The 17,624-nt window shown below is 53.6% G+C and overlaps 1 protein-coding gene across 1 annotated transcript; it reads right to left on the bottom strand.

Moving 5' to 3' along the window:
• Positions 1 to 688: 688 nt before the first annotated feature.
• LOC139325784 (carboxyl-terminal PDZ ligand of neuronal nitric oxide synthase protein-like) lies at positions 689 to 13,261 on the bottom strand. The gene is given in 10 exon segments (XM_070955776.1): positions 689 to 3,208; positions 3,336 to 3,678; positions 3,933 to 4,098; positions 4,571 to 4,772; positions 5,377 to 5,651; positions 5,726 to 5,834; positions 6,678 to 6,736; positions 7,066 to 7,158; positions 10,211 to 10,282; positions 13,151 to 13,261. Coding segments are annotated over 10 exon segments (1,818 nt in total). The 3' UTR covers positions 689 to 2,820.
• Positions 13,262 to 17,624: the final 4,363 nt, after the last annotated feature.

Raw genomic sequence — 17,624 nt, 5'->3', positions numbered from 1 at the left:
AAAAAGGAAGAGTTGAAGTGGCCCATAAAGCCCCCTGCCTTGCTAGCCAGCTCCAGCTTGTGTGGATGGTTGGTTGAAGTTGCTAAAATCCATCGGGCAACGAACGTATGGAGTTGGCACTCGGGCTGAACTGATGCCCGCAGGAGGAGGAGATGGTAGGCCAAACGGAGCTGGGAGAAGCAAAAGTGGTTCCCCAAACTTTCCTTTCGTGGTTAGTGGGCATTTTTTTCTCCCACGTAACCCCTCTGCACAATTGCTTCAGTTGTTTCTCCACGAGTCTCTGCACCAGAATTTATTCCTTTGAGCGGAAGTTTAGGATTTGTTGGGAACGTTGAGGCTGGCACGCATTTGCCCAGCCCCAGAAATCTTCTAAAATCTTTTTTAACAGAATGCCCAGACAATGCTTAAAACGGAGGAGGTCAAAGGGTTTGTGATGTGGGAAATGTACGTGTGTTTGTGTGGGGGGCTCTTGGGGTGGGAAGAGGGTTATCTGGAAGGAAAGCAGGCCTTATCGGAGAGATCAAGTGCTAGAATTCAGATCTATCCACAGGGGAACTTAAAACTGCCGTCTGGGTCAAAGGCAGCATGTTGAAAGCACAGGAAACCCACCCCCCAGGCCCTCCCCCTCCCCAAAAGACAGCGCCAAGAAGAGAAGGAGAAAAGAATTTGGGATTACATTTATCATCCTGGAAACATGAGTGGTTTTTTATCGTACATTCAACCGTTTTCCCCTCTCGATTTGGTGAAACTCTTCAACAAGGGCAGGAGACCCTCGGGAAACGCTGGCCAGCCACCACCACCCCACCCCACCCCCGGCTGCTCTCGCCAACCCCTTTTTCCATCTCTCTCTCCAGCTTGCTCTTTCTTACAGCAGGTTTTGTGAGGTTGCTTGTGGCAAGAGGACCTGGCTCGAAATCTGGACTTGGGCCAAAATCCTCAAGGCCTTTGGATGGATGCCTGGACCAAGATGGATTTTGTCTCTCCTTCTGAAACTCCCCCCCGGGGGGGGGGGTCTGTGAGGCTGGGGGCTGCCGTGGCTGACGAAAACAGGGCCCTTGGTGCCTCAGTCGTCACTCCGCCATCGCAAGTGGTGTGTGTTATATTGCACACCAATTCTCGATTTTATTCTTATTTTGTAAGGTGGCTGTGAAGAATGCTTCCAATGCATTCCCCGTGCACTTTTTCTGCCTTTTTCCTCCCATTGGGAGGAAAAAGAGGAACCCAGAGAGAAGATGGGTAGCTGCCTTCGGATTCAGAAGTTAAGGCCTCTTTTTTTGTCCTGGGGAGGAAGGAAGGACACTGCTGGGTTGCAGTGGCAGGATTCGCACCCCTGAACCTACAGCTTGCCTTGGGGGTAGCTTTCACACAGCCTGTGTGTGTGTTGCAGATCCAGGTGTGGCGTTTGAGTTTCTTCTCTCTATTATTGGCAGCATCAGAAAATGTTCAGTCTGTGCTGCAGGCACAGGAGGTAGGGAGGACGGGTTTATGTCCGGAGGTGGGCAATCCCAGTTGTCCCTGTGAAGCTGCCATCTTGCCTCCCGACTGGGGATAGCTTGACACAGAGTGCAATCCTAGTCTTCCTTCCTTCCTTCCTTCCTTCCTTCCTTCCTTCCTTCCTTCCTTCCTTCCTTCCTTCCTTCCTTCCTTCCTTCCCAGTCTCTTCTTTTCTCTCTCTCACTCTCTCTCTCTCTCATTCCTGCGTGGCAACTATTCGCACAGTTCCATCCGTTTGGTCAGTTCCTTCGTGCGTGTCTGCCCGGCATTTACTACGAAGGCCTCGTTTCTAATCCTTGGGGGGCTCTCCCCTCGCCTGATCCTTTTGGCAACATGGTCTGGACTCCCCCTCTCTTTTTGTGGTCATCAGCCATGCAATTTTCATCCTTTGGGGCTGTACGTGAACCACACGCTTGAAATGCAAGTCCTTGCTGGTGGGTGTTTATCCCCCCTGGTATTGATGGGGGGGGGGTTAGGCTGGTGGTGGGAGCTATGACAGCCTCTGCTCGCCCCACATGGCCTTCACCCCAGGTGTGAGCATCTCAGATTCTGGTTACTCGGGCCAAATTCTTGAATCTCTGCAGAATCTATGTCTTTGGACCCAATAAAATCTCTTTTTTTTTTTTGTAAGCACCAGCTTCTCTCCTGATTCTCTCGCCCCCCATCTCCACCAGTAGAACCCCAGAAGTTGAGGTGATAACGGAGACAGGGAGGAAAGAGACTTCTGGGGGGCACCAGGTTTCTTTAGCTCCAAAATCCTAGCACTGGTATGTCCCCCTCAGCTCCAAATTCACTGGTTCAGGAGGAGTCAGCTTCCGTCCTACAGACTTGTGGAGAGCAACCTGCATGAATCCAGGGAGACACCTGGAAATCGTTGCTCAACTAGAGCTAGCTTTCTCTCAGATGTTGACCAAATGGTAGAAGCTCCTGGGTTTTTTTGGCATTATCTAAGCCACGTGCAAATTATCTGTCCTGTCCTCTTTACCTCTGAAACATCTTGATGTCCTTCAAGCCTGGGAGCAATTTCTGGCAGGGCCGTTTGCTCAGCCATTGAGGCAGTTGAAGATGGTGAGAATGTGTCCCGATGGACTGCTTACGAGGGTATCACAGTCTGCAAACCAGCCAACCGCACCAAGAAGTTGGGAGAAACTTCTTAGGAGCCTTCAGATGGTATCCGGAGGAAGACGCCTGCTTCTGAGGTGGAAGACTTCAAGTTGCAAGGAGACAACGGTTTCAGTGCCCAACTTCTGCAGGTTACTTGAATGGATCCATTTCAGGATTTCTGTCTTGCAGAGCGATCCACCACGGTCTGTCCCTCAAGCATTTCTATGCGTGAGCAACACAGCTGCCCTTCCGGTCAAGCTCATCCTCGGACAGACTGATGTGCAGGCAGGTTTCATCAATGCTCAAGAAGGGCCGTGGGGCATCCCAGTTCTCAGCTGCTTCCACCCATGGATGGGCTTCTTTTGGCTGCCCAAGACTCTCCTGGTCTTGGGTTTTGGCACAGGCACTGGAGTTCTGGCTTCCTCCCAGCGTCCTGGCTTCAGACTTGGACCTAGAGAAGACGCCTGGGCTGCTGAGCACGGAGGGTTCAGGGGCGGCCCTGGAAGCTGCCGCAATCTTCTCTGCCTCCGAGGAGGGAGAGATGGTTTTACTTGACCTCCTTCGCAGGGACGGTGGAGGTGGATTCAGCTTGGGGATGAACAGCTGCAATCTGTCAAATGAGGAGGGGAAGCGGTCAGAGTCAAGACCAGTCGAGGTTGGGTGTGGAACCTCAACCTGAGAAGGAAGCAGTTTGCAGTTTGGTTGGGTCAGCGCAAAGCAGAACCACCACAACTTACCTTTCCCTCAGCATCACGGCGTCTGGACCACGGCAAGTGGGTTGAGTGCTTCCATTGGGTGCACTGCATTCATCCACCTCAGATCCCTCCACGCAGCGGAGTCCGTCAGGCCCTTCCAGAACCGCCAGATGCTCCTCTTTCTCCAGCTTGCCAGACAGGCCGCTACCCATCTCCAAGTTGGTCAAGTTCTGGTGGGATTCGTAAGAAGCCAGATGCGTCATGGGACTGCCCACTATGCTGGCTGGTGTTGAGGTGGAAGACAAGTTGATTTCCAGATTGTAGTGGTCCTTCAGGTTGAGGGACAGAGGGTGCTCCGAGCTCAGGTTCTGCAGGGAACGCTCAACTGGAGACGAGAGGGGAGAGGCATGGTTCAGAGACACCTGGAGGCCAGCAGGGTTCGTGCCGTATTGTAAGAAGGTGCTTCTCCGGGGTAGCCAGGTTTGTGCTGACCTGATCTCTGGTGGCCTCCCTTCCTTGCACCTCCACTCCCGCCCGTCTTTCTCCCTTCCATCTCCTGAGCCCCTCGGTTCTCTTGCTCCCAAGGAGCAGGTGGCAAGGGACAGCTAACCACCTCACCTGCACCCATCCCTTGCTCACCTGGACGCCGCAGCTGCACCTTGATCTCCAGCTCCTTCAGTTGCCTCACCAGCAAGGAGACGTGTTGCAGGAGATCGCGGTTGGTCAGGAGCAGCTGGCGGACACGAGCCTGGGCCTCCACGCGGGCCGTGGTCTCGGCAGACAGCTGGTCCTCCAGAAGCTGCACCTGTTGGGAATGGGACGTGGGGCTTTGCATGCCAGGCATCTCCTCCTCGCTGCCCCAGCAGACAATGCCTAGAGGTGGCAGGTTCTAATCGGGGACGTTGCACCAGGCACGCAGGCCGGGAATTGTAGTGGGGCACCTGGTTGGAATGCAGCTGGAGCTCGCTTTGCAGTTTGGACAGGTGGAAGATTTATATACTGTCTGCTATAATGTCCATGTCAGGACACTCGATCCTAGAAATCCCTGCAGGCTCTGCTCTGTCGCCCCTCGGGGAACCCCGTTCAGACTCGCAGCTCCCACAGAATCATTTGTTGCCGGGAGTTCCACAAGCCAACTTGGTGGGCTCCCCGGAAGCCTCCTTCAGGGGTGACCCAAGTGAATTGCAGTCGTAACGGAGGAGCAGAGCCTTTCCAGAGGAAATGAGGACGGGAGCCCAGGCCTGGGAACTTTTGCACCCAGGACAGAGAAGGCTTACCTGTGCGACGGCCACCTGCGTCTGCTGTTGCTGCTGGAGGAGCTGGTGTTGGAGCAGCTGCAGGCAGTGCTGGGAAGCGAGTGGGGTGGTCGAGGCAGAGGAAGAGGGGCTCCCCGTGCTGCCCAGAGGCTGGGCAGAGGAGGGCCGGAGACCACCGTTCTCCTTTTCCTGGAAGCCAGAAAAAGACCAGAAATGGGAGCTGCTCCTTTCGCACCCCACCTCCCAGGAAGCCCCACGGATCCAGCCTTCCTGATTCATTTTCATGGCTCCCCCCAAGGAGTCACCCACCTGGCCGTCCCTCGCCTTGGGGCTGAGCCCATTTTTCAGCTCTCCCAGGTCAGGCACGGAGAAAGGCAGCTCGCAGACCCCGCAGTCGGGCAGGCACACACCTATTGATCCGGCCAAGCCGAGGTCTCGGTCAGCCAAGGCTGGTTCCAGCCGTTGGAGACCTTCGGGGGGACACAACCAAGGCAGAAAAAGTAAGACCCAGATGGCATTCTGGCACTGGGGGACTCTGGATTGCCTTGAAAGGGGAGGGGGCTGTCTTCAAGGTAATGTATGAGTTGTTCCTCCAGAGAAACCCCTTCCCAGCCTAGGAAAGAGGAGGAGGAGGAGGAATCTGGAGTAGATTAGGACTGGGTGACTTTGGGACTTCCTGCAAGAGAGCTGGACTGCTTATCTACCGTTGATCTAGACAGGTTGACCTTGGGTAAGAGAAGCTAATTCAGATGTGTCTCAACTTATCTGCTGCAGGCAATGTAATTTCTGGATGGATCAAAGGTCATCCTGCAGCCATTTGAATTTGCTTTACGTCTGCAGTGGGAGAGGCCTATTTTCCCATCTCTCATCCTCCATTTTTAGGAAGCCCGAGATGACGAGATGAGTCCTCTTTACCTTCTCCAGATTTATGATCCGGGAAAGTTCCCCTCAGTGTCTCACCTTCTATCTGAGCGACATCGGCAGAATTGTTGCTGGCCCCGTCCGCTTGGCCGTCCACATTCTGGAGGGCGTGTTGCAGGCTGAGTTTGTGGCACACCTCAAAAGCTTGGCCCACCGTCCGCACCACGCGCATCGCCTGGGTCTGCGGGAAGATAGCGGGTTAGCAGGAGCCAAGGCCTGGCACGAGGTAGCCCAGCTTGGCCCAGCTTGGCTTGCCTTCTTCTTGGACTTGAAAACGTTGCAGCGGAAGGAGTTGTTGGTGCCGTCCCTGGCGATGTAGCTGAAGATCTTGAGATCTTGGGAGTCATGGGAGACGTAGAAGATCCTGAGGGAAGGTGGGACCAGAGAGAAGGGTACAAAGTCATCTTAAGGCAAATCTTCTCTTATCTTCTCCTTGCTCAACCTTGGCAATTTCAAGATGCGAGGACTTTAACTCATCAGTGGTTGGGGGATTCTGGCAGTTGAAGTCCACCCATCTTCAAGCTGCCATGGTTGAGAGCAACTCAACAACTCAACCGCGCCAAACATTCAAAAACAATAGCGCAGTATGGTCCCTTATCCCCTCCAGAGCCAGAGGTTCTGGAGGGGTTGATGCCTGGTCTTCCTGGATGTGGTCACCAGCTTGGGTGGCCACCCTGGACATCCTTGAATCAGGGAATGTAACACCCAACGATTCAACGGTCCTTTCCAGATGTGTACAGTTCCTTCCTTCCCCATGGAAGGGAGCAGGTCGGTGGTGAAATTCAAATTTTTTTTACTACCGGTTCTGTGGGCGTGACTTGGTGGGCGTGACATGACTTGGTGGGTGTGGCGGAGGAAGGATACTGCAAAATCCCGATTCCCACCTCATTCCCGGAAGAAAGATACTGCAAAATCTCCATTCCCACCCCACTCTGCGGCCAGCCAGAGGTGGCATTTGCCGGTTCACTGAACTATTCAAAATTTCCGCTACCGGTTCTCCAGAACCTGTCAGAACCTGCTGGATTTCACCCCTGGGGCGGATGTATAGGCGTGGCTGTTCAGTCCCAAGTTAAGTGTTGTGTTGTTACAGATAGTCCTCAATTTATGACAGTTTGTTTAGCAACTGCTGCAGTGGCACTAAAAAAAAGGGACTTCTGTCTGGGCACCGTGATGGGCATGGAGAGGCAAGAAGACGCGAGAGGCTCACTGATAGACGGGGTCGTGCATCACCATGACTTTGCCTTCATCCCACGACCACTCCTTCCTCTGGAAAGGAGATTGAGAGAAGAGACAGCGTTAGCGGGGCAGGCTGTTTTGGGCTTGGCAGCCATGCAGCACCCCCTATTCTCCAGGAGTCGAGGGGAGCAAGAGACCCCCCACCCCCTGGCAAGGATGATGGAAGCTCAGAGGAGCTGCAAGAGCAACCTCTGGGCTTCCTTTCTCCTCTGCCAAGGGGGACAGGAAAGGGGTCAGTTGATAAAGGCCCAGGATCTCTCTTTGAATTAGAGAATTCCCTGAAATCCACCCCAGCAGCCTGGATCTCCCTGGGGCACTGCTCCGCTGACCTCTGGGCTCCCCAAGGTCAGGCCACCCACCTTCGGCTTCTTCCTCAGCAGCACCTTCACCCCGTCCACCGAGACCACGATGTTGACTTTCCTCTTCTTCACGTTCTTCGCCTTAAACTCATACTGTGGAGAGAGAGGAGAGTCGCCATCAACAGCCTGGGCACAGGAAGTCCTCGGCTTATGGCCTTTTAAGCAGGACCAGAATTTCCATTTTGCTAAGCGAGGCGGTTGTGAAGAGATAGGCCAGCCCCCAACCCTCCCACTCCACTCCACTCCATTTTACGACTTTCTTTTGTCACGAGTGTTAAGCAAATCTCTGCCATTATCAAGTGAATCATGCAGTCATTAAGTGAGCCCTGCTCTCTCCCCAGCTCTACACTTGCACAATCCGGTTTCAAAGTCGTCCTATTGATTTTTAGGAGCCGCGAGATTTGGGCTTTTCACGGTCTTTGTATTCAGGGCAGTTTGTCGGTTGGGGATGTAGCAAACCAGACCATACATAAATCAAAAGCTGCAGTGAGACTCGAAGAGGGAAAGGTTCCCTGGGAGCCCTTGTTTTTCAGGAGGAAGGTCGTTGCCTCGGCTGGCGCCAGGGTGGCAGTTTGGCAGCACCATCAAAAGTGGAGGTGCAAAGAACGGCTGTGCCACAAGGGGAAGACGGAGGACACCATTCAGAGGGTGGGTGGCATCGTCAGGAAAGAGGAGGGGGAAAACTGCAGGAACAGATGCCCAGGCGCTCCAAGGGGGCATCTCTCCCCTCTGCTTAATATTCCAGGCCAGTCAGAACGGAGCTGCTATCGCTGACAAGTCAGGAGACGCAGGGAGAAGGAGGCTTAATTTCAGCTCAGAAAGCTCGACAACTCCAGGCAGCTAATAATAATCCGAAGGGAGGCCTTGCCGTTTAAAAATACATTCGAATTCAGGCTTAGCTTGGCTTTAATGACAGCGTAGCCTGGCACAACCAGCTCTTATCGGCCACATTTGCATTCCGCTTGATTCTTCCCCTTTTCTCTCTCTCGAGTTCTGGCACTTCCTCCCTCCTGGTTTCTCCAAGGGAGGGTTTCCACTCAGAAAACCAGCGCCTTTGATCTCTGCTCTGCAGGCTTCCCAGCTTTCCCAGTTCTGTGGGGGTGGTACAGCATCTGCACCAGGAGAAAATGTTTAGCCTCGTGGCTGGGCACCCACCCCCGTTCCCATTGACAACTTCTCCCAAAGGAAGGGGTCTTCGCAAAAGACCGTCTTGAAAGTGTATGCATGGGGGGGAAATCATGGGTTTATTCTGCAGTTCGGTGGCACATCCAAAGAGTTGGTGCCATCAATCATGCAACCCCATAACATCCTGGTTTTTTAAGGCGGTGGAGACTGTAGGATCCAATCTGGGTCGGTCAGCGGAACCAGAGATTTTGTCTTCCAAGCTTTTATAGGAAGCTGCATTTGCCCTTTGAGGTTGGCTGCAGGAATCGTTTTGACATTGTGTTGTAGGAACAGTGTTGGGTATGGTTGAATTTTCCTCCGTCTTTTGGGTTTGTTCTGCTCTCCACGCTTCATCATTGGTTTCTGTGAACCAGCTCCTGTGTGGGTGGCATCTCAATAGGATTTTGGTTTGCATTCTTTTTTTTTTCCGCTCAAGTATTTCTTCTGGCAAAACAGGTTCTTCCCCACTGAACGTACAAGCGAAAGAGAAATTAAAATTCTTGATTTCCCTCTCCCTGCAGTGAAAAATCTGTTCTTCAGCTCAGCCGAAAGGTGATGTATGAATCAAGGAAGGAAGCACAAGCCACAATAAATCTGTTGGTTGCAAGATTCATAGGGCACCTTCTGTCTGCTAGAAAAGCCAGCCAGATGCCTCCAATAGAATCACAGGAGAAGGAGACACTTGGCCTGAGATCTCTTCCGTGGTCCTCCCCCTCGTGTCTTGACAAATGAGGCAAGGGAGAGGGGGGCTATAAACAGTGGTTCTCAACTTGGCTCGTTTGAAGATGGGTGGACTTCAACTCCCAGAAGTCCACAACCAGCATGCTGGGAGTTGGAGTCCATCCATGTTGGCTGGGGAATTCTGGGAGTCGAAGTCCTTCCATCTTCAAGTGAGCAAGGTTGAGAAACACCGGTGAATTTTCCTTGGAACCATTTCTCCGAAGAAGCTGGCATGGCACTGTAGGCACCAAATGAAGGACTTTTCCGGTTTTGGTGCTGGTGGGTATTTGTTTGAAAGGCCAACCGCAGCCTGCCCTGTTCAACTGTCCTGGAAAGCGCAAAGAAGATCCACCAGGTTAAATCCTGCAAACTTCAGCAGCAAGGTGTTCAGAAGCTGGACAGCGACTGAGAGGAAGAAGAAGAGTGCCAGCAGCCAACAGGCCCCTTGGTTGTGTTAGAGGGCATCAGCTCTGGTCCTTCTACCCAGCCTCTCCCAACTTGATGCCTTCCTGGTGAGTTGGATTTGCGAGCTTGAAGTTCTTGTGGCTATTTTCCTGTCCAGAGTGGACTCGGCTTTTAGTCATTGGAGACTGAGTTCTGAGCAGAGGCGAGGGTCAGAGTGGGCAGGTGGCCAGTTTATGAGGACAGCGGAGCAGTTTCTCCTTGAGCTTTCAGTGGTCTGCCTCTCCTTCCACTCTATTCCCACCTCCGCTTCCAATGTGGGCCACACCGTGGCTGCAAGCCTCTGTCGGTTTGCCGCCTCACCTCAACAGTGCCAAAGTGTGTCTGGTGGTAACAGTGGTACAGCACAGTCTTGGGCAGGCCATGCTCTCCTTCCAGAACAGGTGCTGCTCACCCACCCACAGCCCACCTGCCGTGGGTCCCACCACCCACAAGGGTGTGGGGAGAAAATGAAGGCGACCCTCCCCTTGAAACAGAGACCAGAATTGGCCTTTTGAAAGGACCGCCCACCTCCTCCCGCCCTTTCCTCCGTTCCTGGCTGCCTTCCCTTGCCTCCCGTCTTCCTTCTGATCTGGAAGAGAGGCCGGCCATGGGCTCGGGAACAAAGACAGCGGGAGCCTGGCCAAGCAGAAAGTGGCACAGCTGCTTCTCAGGGAGAGGAATTTGGGAACATCATGTCTTCCTCCCCATCTCCCCTTCCAACAGAAAATGCTTCCAAGGGCCTTGGGGGTTGGGGAGGGGAGCAAAGGGAAGAGGACACAAGGGAGGAGAGGTGGGGATGGGGGCCACACTGACTCACCCGGATTCTTCTCATGGCGGCCACAATCTCCATTCGGCTGTTGGGTCTTGGCACATCCAAGCTTCCAATGTACTAGAGGGGGAGAGGGGGGTGGGAGGGAGAGAGAGAGAGAGAGAGAGAGAGAGAGAGAGAGAGAGAGAGAGAGAGAGAGGATGCCATTTACCCTAGTGCCAAAGCCCAGGAAGGGGCTTCGGTGCCCATGGGGAGCCCCTCACTGCCTTCAGGATCTGCCAGGCCTCTGGGCATTGGTGCAGGCTCCTTGCCCCAGTCCCCAATTTTGCTTGCCGCTCAGTGCCACGTGTGGCTCAAAGAGCGGAATTCAAAGGTCCCAAAGAAGAGGCTTAGGACCGGGGTATCTACGAGACCGCCTTCTGCCACCAGTAGCCTCTCACCGACCAGTACGCTTCCATAGAGAGGGGCTCCTCCGGGCGCCGTCAGCCAAACAATGTCGACTGGCAGCCCCCAGGGGGAGAGCCTTCTCTGTGGGGGCACCTGCCATCTGGAACGAGCTCCCCCCGGAGATACGGAGGATCCCGGACCTGCGCGCTTTCCGTCGTGCCATCAAAACATTTCTTTTCCAGCAGGCCGGCCTGGTCTAACCGCTCTTTTAAACTTTTTTACAATTTTTAAAATTTCTAAATTTTAAATTTGTCTTATGAATTTGGGGTGTTTTAAATTTCGTTTTCCGGGCCAATTATTTAATTGTATTTTAATGGTTTTTTAACATTCGTATTATATGTATTTTATTTGGCTGTTCACCTCCCTGAATCCTTCCGGAGTAGGGCGGTATACAAATTCAATAAATAAAATAAAATAAAATAATAAAGAGTCAGACTCCCATCGGTTATTTTTTTTTTCCAGCCGCCCGGCCATCGATGGGTAGTGTAGTCCCGCATATTTGGTGAGCGCCACATAAAGGGCAAGCTCAGAAATGAGCAATTGCTAAAAGGCTTTGTCTGTGTTAAAGCAAAGAGATCCCTGGCTTGCCTTCTTGCAAATTGGGTTGAGAAACAACACTTAAGGAAGTGTTGACACTTTTAGATTGTTAATGAACAATCTAAAAGAAAAAAAAAGAAAAAAGAAATACGGGCAGTTTGTTCCAGGTTTGAGACAATTAACAAGGGTTGGAAGCTCTAATTAAAGTTCTAATTAAAGACCAAAAAGGCCTACATGCCAAGAAATCTGCTTCTTCTCTTCCTCCCCCCCCCACTTTTCTTCATCTCTGGAGTGCTAACTCAATGTATTTTTATCTCCTGAAGCTTTAAAATGGGAAACCCATCCATGCCTCCCTCCCTCATGTTCTGCTCATCTTCCCATCTCTTGTGCTTCTCGTAGATGGAGACCCTCCTTGGCCATTTGCCCCCTGAGAAATGAGGGACTTTTCTTTTTGTTGGGAACGGAGGCAGGGAGGGTCAGTGGGGTCCCCAGGATTTAAGGGCAGCCTTTGTTTTGTTTTTTAAAGGATTTTGGCCCAGTTGGGAAGTGAGGAGCTGAAAAGGTTGAGCCCTGACACTTAAATCATCTCCCTCTCCCTCTCCCCCCCTCCCTCCCCCATACCCTCCCTCCCCTCCAAAATGGCCACTTCAGACACTTCCTCATTTAGCAAACTCCTGGGTTGCCTTCAGAGGAAGGAGGCCAAGGCAGAGCCTGACCAGATCATCTTCAGAAAAGCAGCCCAGGCTACCCAGATTTAAAACCCAGGAATATTTCTTCAGGGCAAGGTAGAGAGAGACTAACTTGCTGGCAACAGGGTTAAATTCCACTCCCATTGAGAGATCCTGCAAGATTGCACAGACTGAAATATGCCACACTGCGTGGCTAGCTGGCCACTGAAAATTCTGCCCCTGAGGAGCGATTCCAAATTGTGCCCATCCTGACCCACTGCAAGAACTGGTGGGGTATAAGGCTGAAATCAGCAAAAACTGTTATTTTGGCTTTTTGCAAAACTGGTGTCTGAATGTTGCTGGTTAAGGGAGCGATTTTCCCATATATATTTTTTTAAATCTTCCCCTGGATACAAATATAGATTCTACAGTGTTTTAATATTTGCAGTAGATTTTTTTCGCATCAGAGAATCCACTCCCTTTCCATTTGGGCTGATGAAGAGATCTGTGCCAGCAGGAAGCCTCCACATTTTTTCAGCCGAAGAGACCCCGAAGCCAAGTGTCCAGCTCCAGGGAGCTGACCTCGTCATGCAGCAAATAAGCGAAAGAGGTCAGTTTTGCAAGGTGAGGTGAGGTCGGGGGCGGTTTCCCCTCCCATTTAGGCTGCTAATTAATTCTGTGGGAAACTGTCCAACTCATTTAAACTCTGAAATCCAAGGACATTAAAATAAGGGTTTAAAAAGCATCCAGCAAGACAAACCAGTTTATGCAAAGCCAGATCCGGCCTGTGTGGTGGACCTGTTTGGTTTTTCTGCCCCCTTCCTGGTCCCTAAAATTTCTTGGCTCCACCCAGGGAAGGAAGACCAACATGGGCTAGTCAACTGCGGGTGGGCTCCTTAACCAGGTTTTTGCCAGCCAGGTCTGGGTTGAGTGATTACCCAGCACCCTCCTGATTCCAATCTGAGCAGCGCAGGGGTGGTGGTGGGGCGGTGGTTGCCACACCTAGGCGTGGAAGCGGCTAGATAAGTCTTCCTATCACACCTGATGCCCAGAGGGTAGACTGTGGCTGCAGAGAGAGGCTCTATTTCCAACTTGGCTGCCTTTTCGTGGCATCAGGCGTCCCCAGTGCAGCAGTGACCAAGCAAGGCTGCCCTTTTGGCCTCGTGCGGCCCCCTCCTCCCCCGGCTTTTTCCAGACGCAGCCGGCCGGCTAGCTGCCCGCAGGCGGACCCAGCTAAGTGCCAGGCTAGCCGCGGCCTGCCAGCTCGCCTCCCTTGGCCGCGGCTGCCAGGACTCGGGTGGAGTGGAGCTGGCAGGGCTGGGGGCGCCGCGCTCACCTTGGCCTGGAAGTGGATGCCGTGCTGGAAGGCTTCGTCGTTGTGCAGCGGCAGCCGCGCGTCGCCCGCGTCGTCCACCAGGTTGTAGCGGTTCTGGAGCTTCCCGGGCATCTTGCGGCGGCGGCGGCGGCGGACGGGGCTCCCGAGGGCTCGGCCGGCCCCAGCGCATCGCCGCCCCGGCTCTGCCCTGCCCGGCCAGCCGCTCTTGCCGCCCCGCGCGCCCCGGCAGCGGCGGGTTTGTGCGAGGAGCGCGGCGCTCGGGCGGCCAGGAAACAGGGCGAGCCAGGCAGCCGTGGCTCCTCCCGGGTGCCGCCCGTGTGATGCGCCACGTCGGGGCGGAGCGAGGCGGGAAGGGAAAGAGGCGGGCGGTCCCCGGGAAGGGTCGCTGGGTCGGCTTCCGAGGCGCCCCGCCCGCCGGTCCGGCTTTCCGCCGGTGCTGAGCCCGGGGCGCGGCGCTCTCCAAGGTACCAGGCCAGCGGGATGCTCCTTCCACCCCGGAGCACCGCCTTGGGGGGGGGTGTCTCAGGGAGAACCAGAGGGGGGCGAGCAGGACCTCAGCCTCCCCCCCATGACCTTTCTGGGGTGCGCCCTTCAGGGCCCCCCAAGTCAAACGCCCCCCCCCGCCTTGCCTCTTGCAGGGATTTTTCCCAGTGAAATGTTTTAGAAGCAGCTCCACATTTCCAAGCTGTTTCAGACAAGAAGCCTTTTCTGTCTGGGGTAGGAAGTCAAATACCTCCCGCATGTTGGGGGCCTCCGCGCTCATCCTCTCATTGCTTTTCCCCTGGGGTTGACCAGACAGTGTTCCCAGAAGCCCCTCCCTTGGCTTCCCCATTAAACCCATCGGCTTGTTTGTCGTAATACACAAACGGAGCTCATGAGTCTTGCACATCCCTCCCGAGAGTGTTTGTCACTTTTGTGGTCGGTTGTGTCAGAGACCTCAAGCCCAGAAGTTGAGTTCCTCTCTCTCGTCTGTTGTTTCTCCCTTTATTTGTCAACTCCTTCCTGGAGGCCTTTCAGATGAAAAGGGGGCCTGCAGTGAAGACTCCCTCACAATTCTGCTAGAAGTTGCCCAACTTTGATCGCTTCCTTGTAAGTCACCCCTGGGGAGCCAAGAAATACCCAGACCGCTTTTTGCGTGGAAACAAACATTTTCCTCCTTTTCATTTTAGCCCTTGGAAGTGAAAATTGTCGTGACCAGACAATTGTTTTTTTCCCCATCCAAGCATTTTTGCTTTAATTGTGGGACTGTTGAGTCTACAAAACCCAACCCAGGAAATATAATATAATTTCCTGGGCTATAATTTATAATAACCTATAATTTAGAGTACATCACATGTTGTTTATGTTTTCTACAGACGTTAGACTAAATGGGGCTGAAATGCACAAGGCAGAGAGATTCTGTTGTGCAGTCTTTCCTGCACCCCCGGGTTTGCTCCCGGGAGGCCAGAGAGGGCTGCCCAGGTCACCCCCTTACAGCAAGCCAGGATGGGGCCGATTTGGCTGAATGCATTGTGCAAATCAAGCTCCTTGCGGCTTCTTTGTATAAGACAGTGGCAGGAATGGGTGGACCAAAATGAAGACCGTCCTTGCAAATAGAATTCTTTACTGGCCAAGTGTGATTGGACACAGAAGGAATTTGTCTTGGTGCATACGCTGTCAGTGTACATAAAAGAAAAGATATGTTCATCAAGAACCATAAAGTACAACACTTAGTGATAGTCATAGGATACAAATAAGCAATCAGGAAATAATATCAATATCAAGCATAAGTGTCCAAGCAACAAAGTTACAGTCGTACAGTCATAAGTGGGAGGAGATGGGTGATAGGAACAATGAGAAGATTAATAGTAATGCAGACTTAATAGTTTCACAATGTTGTGGGAATTAGTTGTTGAGCAGAGTGATGGCATTCAGGAAAAAAACTGTCCTTGTGTCTAGTTGTTCTGGTGCGCAGTGCTCTATAGCAGTGGTCCCCAACCCCCGGTCCGCGGACCGGTGCCGGGCCATGGAGTACCTGGCACCGGGCCGCGCAGCGGCCGGGGGACATGAACGCTGCAGCGCAAAGGCTCCTGGGCCGTGCGCAAAAGCTCCTGGGCCGTGCGCAAAAGCTCCTGGGCCGTGCGCAAAGGCTCCAGGGAAAAGAGCCCCGCGCAGGTACGCACGTGTGGCCCAAAGCCCCCATCCCTGCGCGCACTCAGCGGGCCATGGTAAAATTATCAAAGGCTGATTGGTCCGCGGCGATAAAAAGGTTGGGGACCACTGCTCTATAGTGTCATTTTGAGGGTAGAAGTTGAAACAATTTAGGTCCAGGATGCGAGGGGTTTGTAAATATTTTCCCAGCCCTCTTTTTGACTTGTGCAATATACAGGTCTCCAATGGAAGGCAGGTTGGTAGTAATTGGTTTTTTCTGCCATTCTAATTTATTTATTTATTTATTTATCAAATTTCTATACCGCCCTACTCCCGAAGGACTCAGGGCGGTGAACAGCCAAGATAAAATACAGATAATACAAATATTAAAAATCCCTTAAAATTATTAAATATTTTGGCCGAAACACAGATTAAAACACCCAATTTATAAAATCACGAATTAAAAATTTAAAAGAGGAGAGTCCTCTGAAGTCTGTATCTGTCTTGTTGGGCTGCAGAACCAACCCAGACAGTTATAGAGGTGCAGTTCACAGACTCAATAATTCCTCTGTAGAATGGGGTTAAGCCCTAATAAATATCAAATTCAGGGGTCCAGCCAAGGAGGTTTTCTTTTCTCGGCATGCCTGCCCAGTTGGGATCCCCTGGAGGCCTGCAGGAGACACAGTGGCTTTTTTGGAAGATGTCAAAATTATTCAACTCCTCTAAAAGAAACTGAAAAAACCCCTATTACTTCGATAGCACGCACACATACACACAAAAGATATCACGAAGCATAAAATAGCAGGTATCTGGATACAATACCGACACTTAACATCCGAAACTATCCGGGGCGGCCTTTGCATGACACAATTAACCTGGTTATGGAATTAACCCAGGTATGGAATTTGCACCCTTACCACTAATCAAGCTTGTTGTGCAAACACAGCTGTGGACTCTTGAACCGACCTGGAAAAGCTGGGTGAAGGCAGCTTAGAAGAAAGGCCAGTTTCTCTGTTTTGCCCTCCCTCAACCCCGATCCAATGCCCTGGTTCTTCCCGGCCATGGAGGCCTTTCCGGGTTCCGGTTTTACCCTCCGTGTTACTTATTCGAGGGCGGGGGAGGGAAGGAGAGAGCTGGGGAAGGCCCAGCCTTTTGGGTGTCTCTTTGCTGCAGCACCATCTACAGGTCTTCCCGGTTCCTGTTCTTGGCTGGAGCCACTTCCGGGCCTGAGAAATAATCCACAGGGATCTTGGGAATATCTTTATTGGCGAATTGAATTGATCTCTCTCTCTCTCCTGCGTGTGCAAGTGGAAGCTTGAGAAGGTCCCCTCCTTTGTTGTCTGCAGAGGTGGGTGGGTCAGTGTGACGGGTCCAAGGCCCAGGGATGAGAGGGGCTCCGTGCAGGGGACCCCTTGCCAAACACGTTGCAAGCTGGCCCCTTCCCAAGATGCGGGCTTGGAGGCTGAAGAGAAGGGGAGAGGACGGCTGCGAAATATGGAGGCCCTTGTTTGGAAGAAGTTGCCCCTCAGAAAGGTGACCTTCTAGAACCACTAAGCTGAGAACAGAGAGAGGTCTGAGATTGTGGTCCATGTGGGTTCAACAACAGCTCCCCCCCCCCACCTTCTCATTAAACAAACTGGATGGTCGAGGCCAGGCCGTCTTCCAGCTTAATCTCCCCCAAAAGTTGGGGGGCAGAGAAGAAGGGGCAGCCCAATCCAGTTATCTCAGGGACACGGTGGCCAGGTCAGTTGTGCCAAGGGCAGCGAGGGGCAACGCCAGTGGCCCCTCTGGGCTCTCTGGGCTCCACGGGCAAGCGCGGGGCCGTTTGGCGGGGCTGCGGGCGTGGGGGCGAGGTCTTTCGGGGAGCCGCAAGCGGGCAAAGCGCCTGGGGGGTCTGAAGGCGGCGCGGCTGCCTGGGCTCCGAGCCCAAAGAGGGGCGAGCGGGCGGCGCGCGGAGCGGCGGCGCGTCTGCCTCGTCCGGGCAACCAAGGGCGACGCCGGCCGGGGCGCGGGGCAGCTCCGGGGAGCATGCTCAGTCCCTGCCGGCGCCCGGTGGCGGCGGGAGCGCAAAGGCCGGAGGAGGAGCCGGAGCAGGTCGGATGGAGCCGCCGCCCGCCGCCCAAGCCGGAGCCGGGGCCGCAGAGAAGGCGGGCCGGGCCGAGACGGCGGGGGCCGCGTCCTCCTCGCCACGGAGAGGGCCGAGCGCCGCGCGGCGGGGCCAGGCCGGGCGGCGCGGAGGCAGCGCGGCGGAGCCTGCCGCCGGGGTGGCGCTCGCCATCCCGGCCCGGCCCCGCCCGCGCCCTCGCCCTCGCCGCAGCGCGCGCTCGGTCACGGTGGACAGCTC

Source organism: Pituophis catenifer, unplaced genomic scaffold (genome assembly GCF_029215685.1).
Source record: "Pituophis catenifer annectens isolate HBS135680 unplaced genomic scaffold, rPitCat1.0.hap2 SCAF_17, whole genome shotgun sequence".
NCBI classification, from domain to species: Eukaryota; Metazoa; Chordata; class Lepidosauria; order Squamata; family Colubridae; genus Pituophis; species Pituophis catenifer.
Note: the sequence above shows the minus strand (reverse complement) of the source record. Positions and strands in the feature narration are given on the sequence as shown.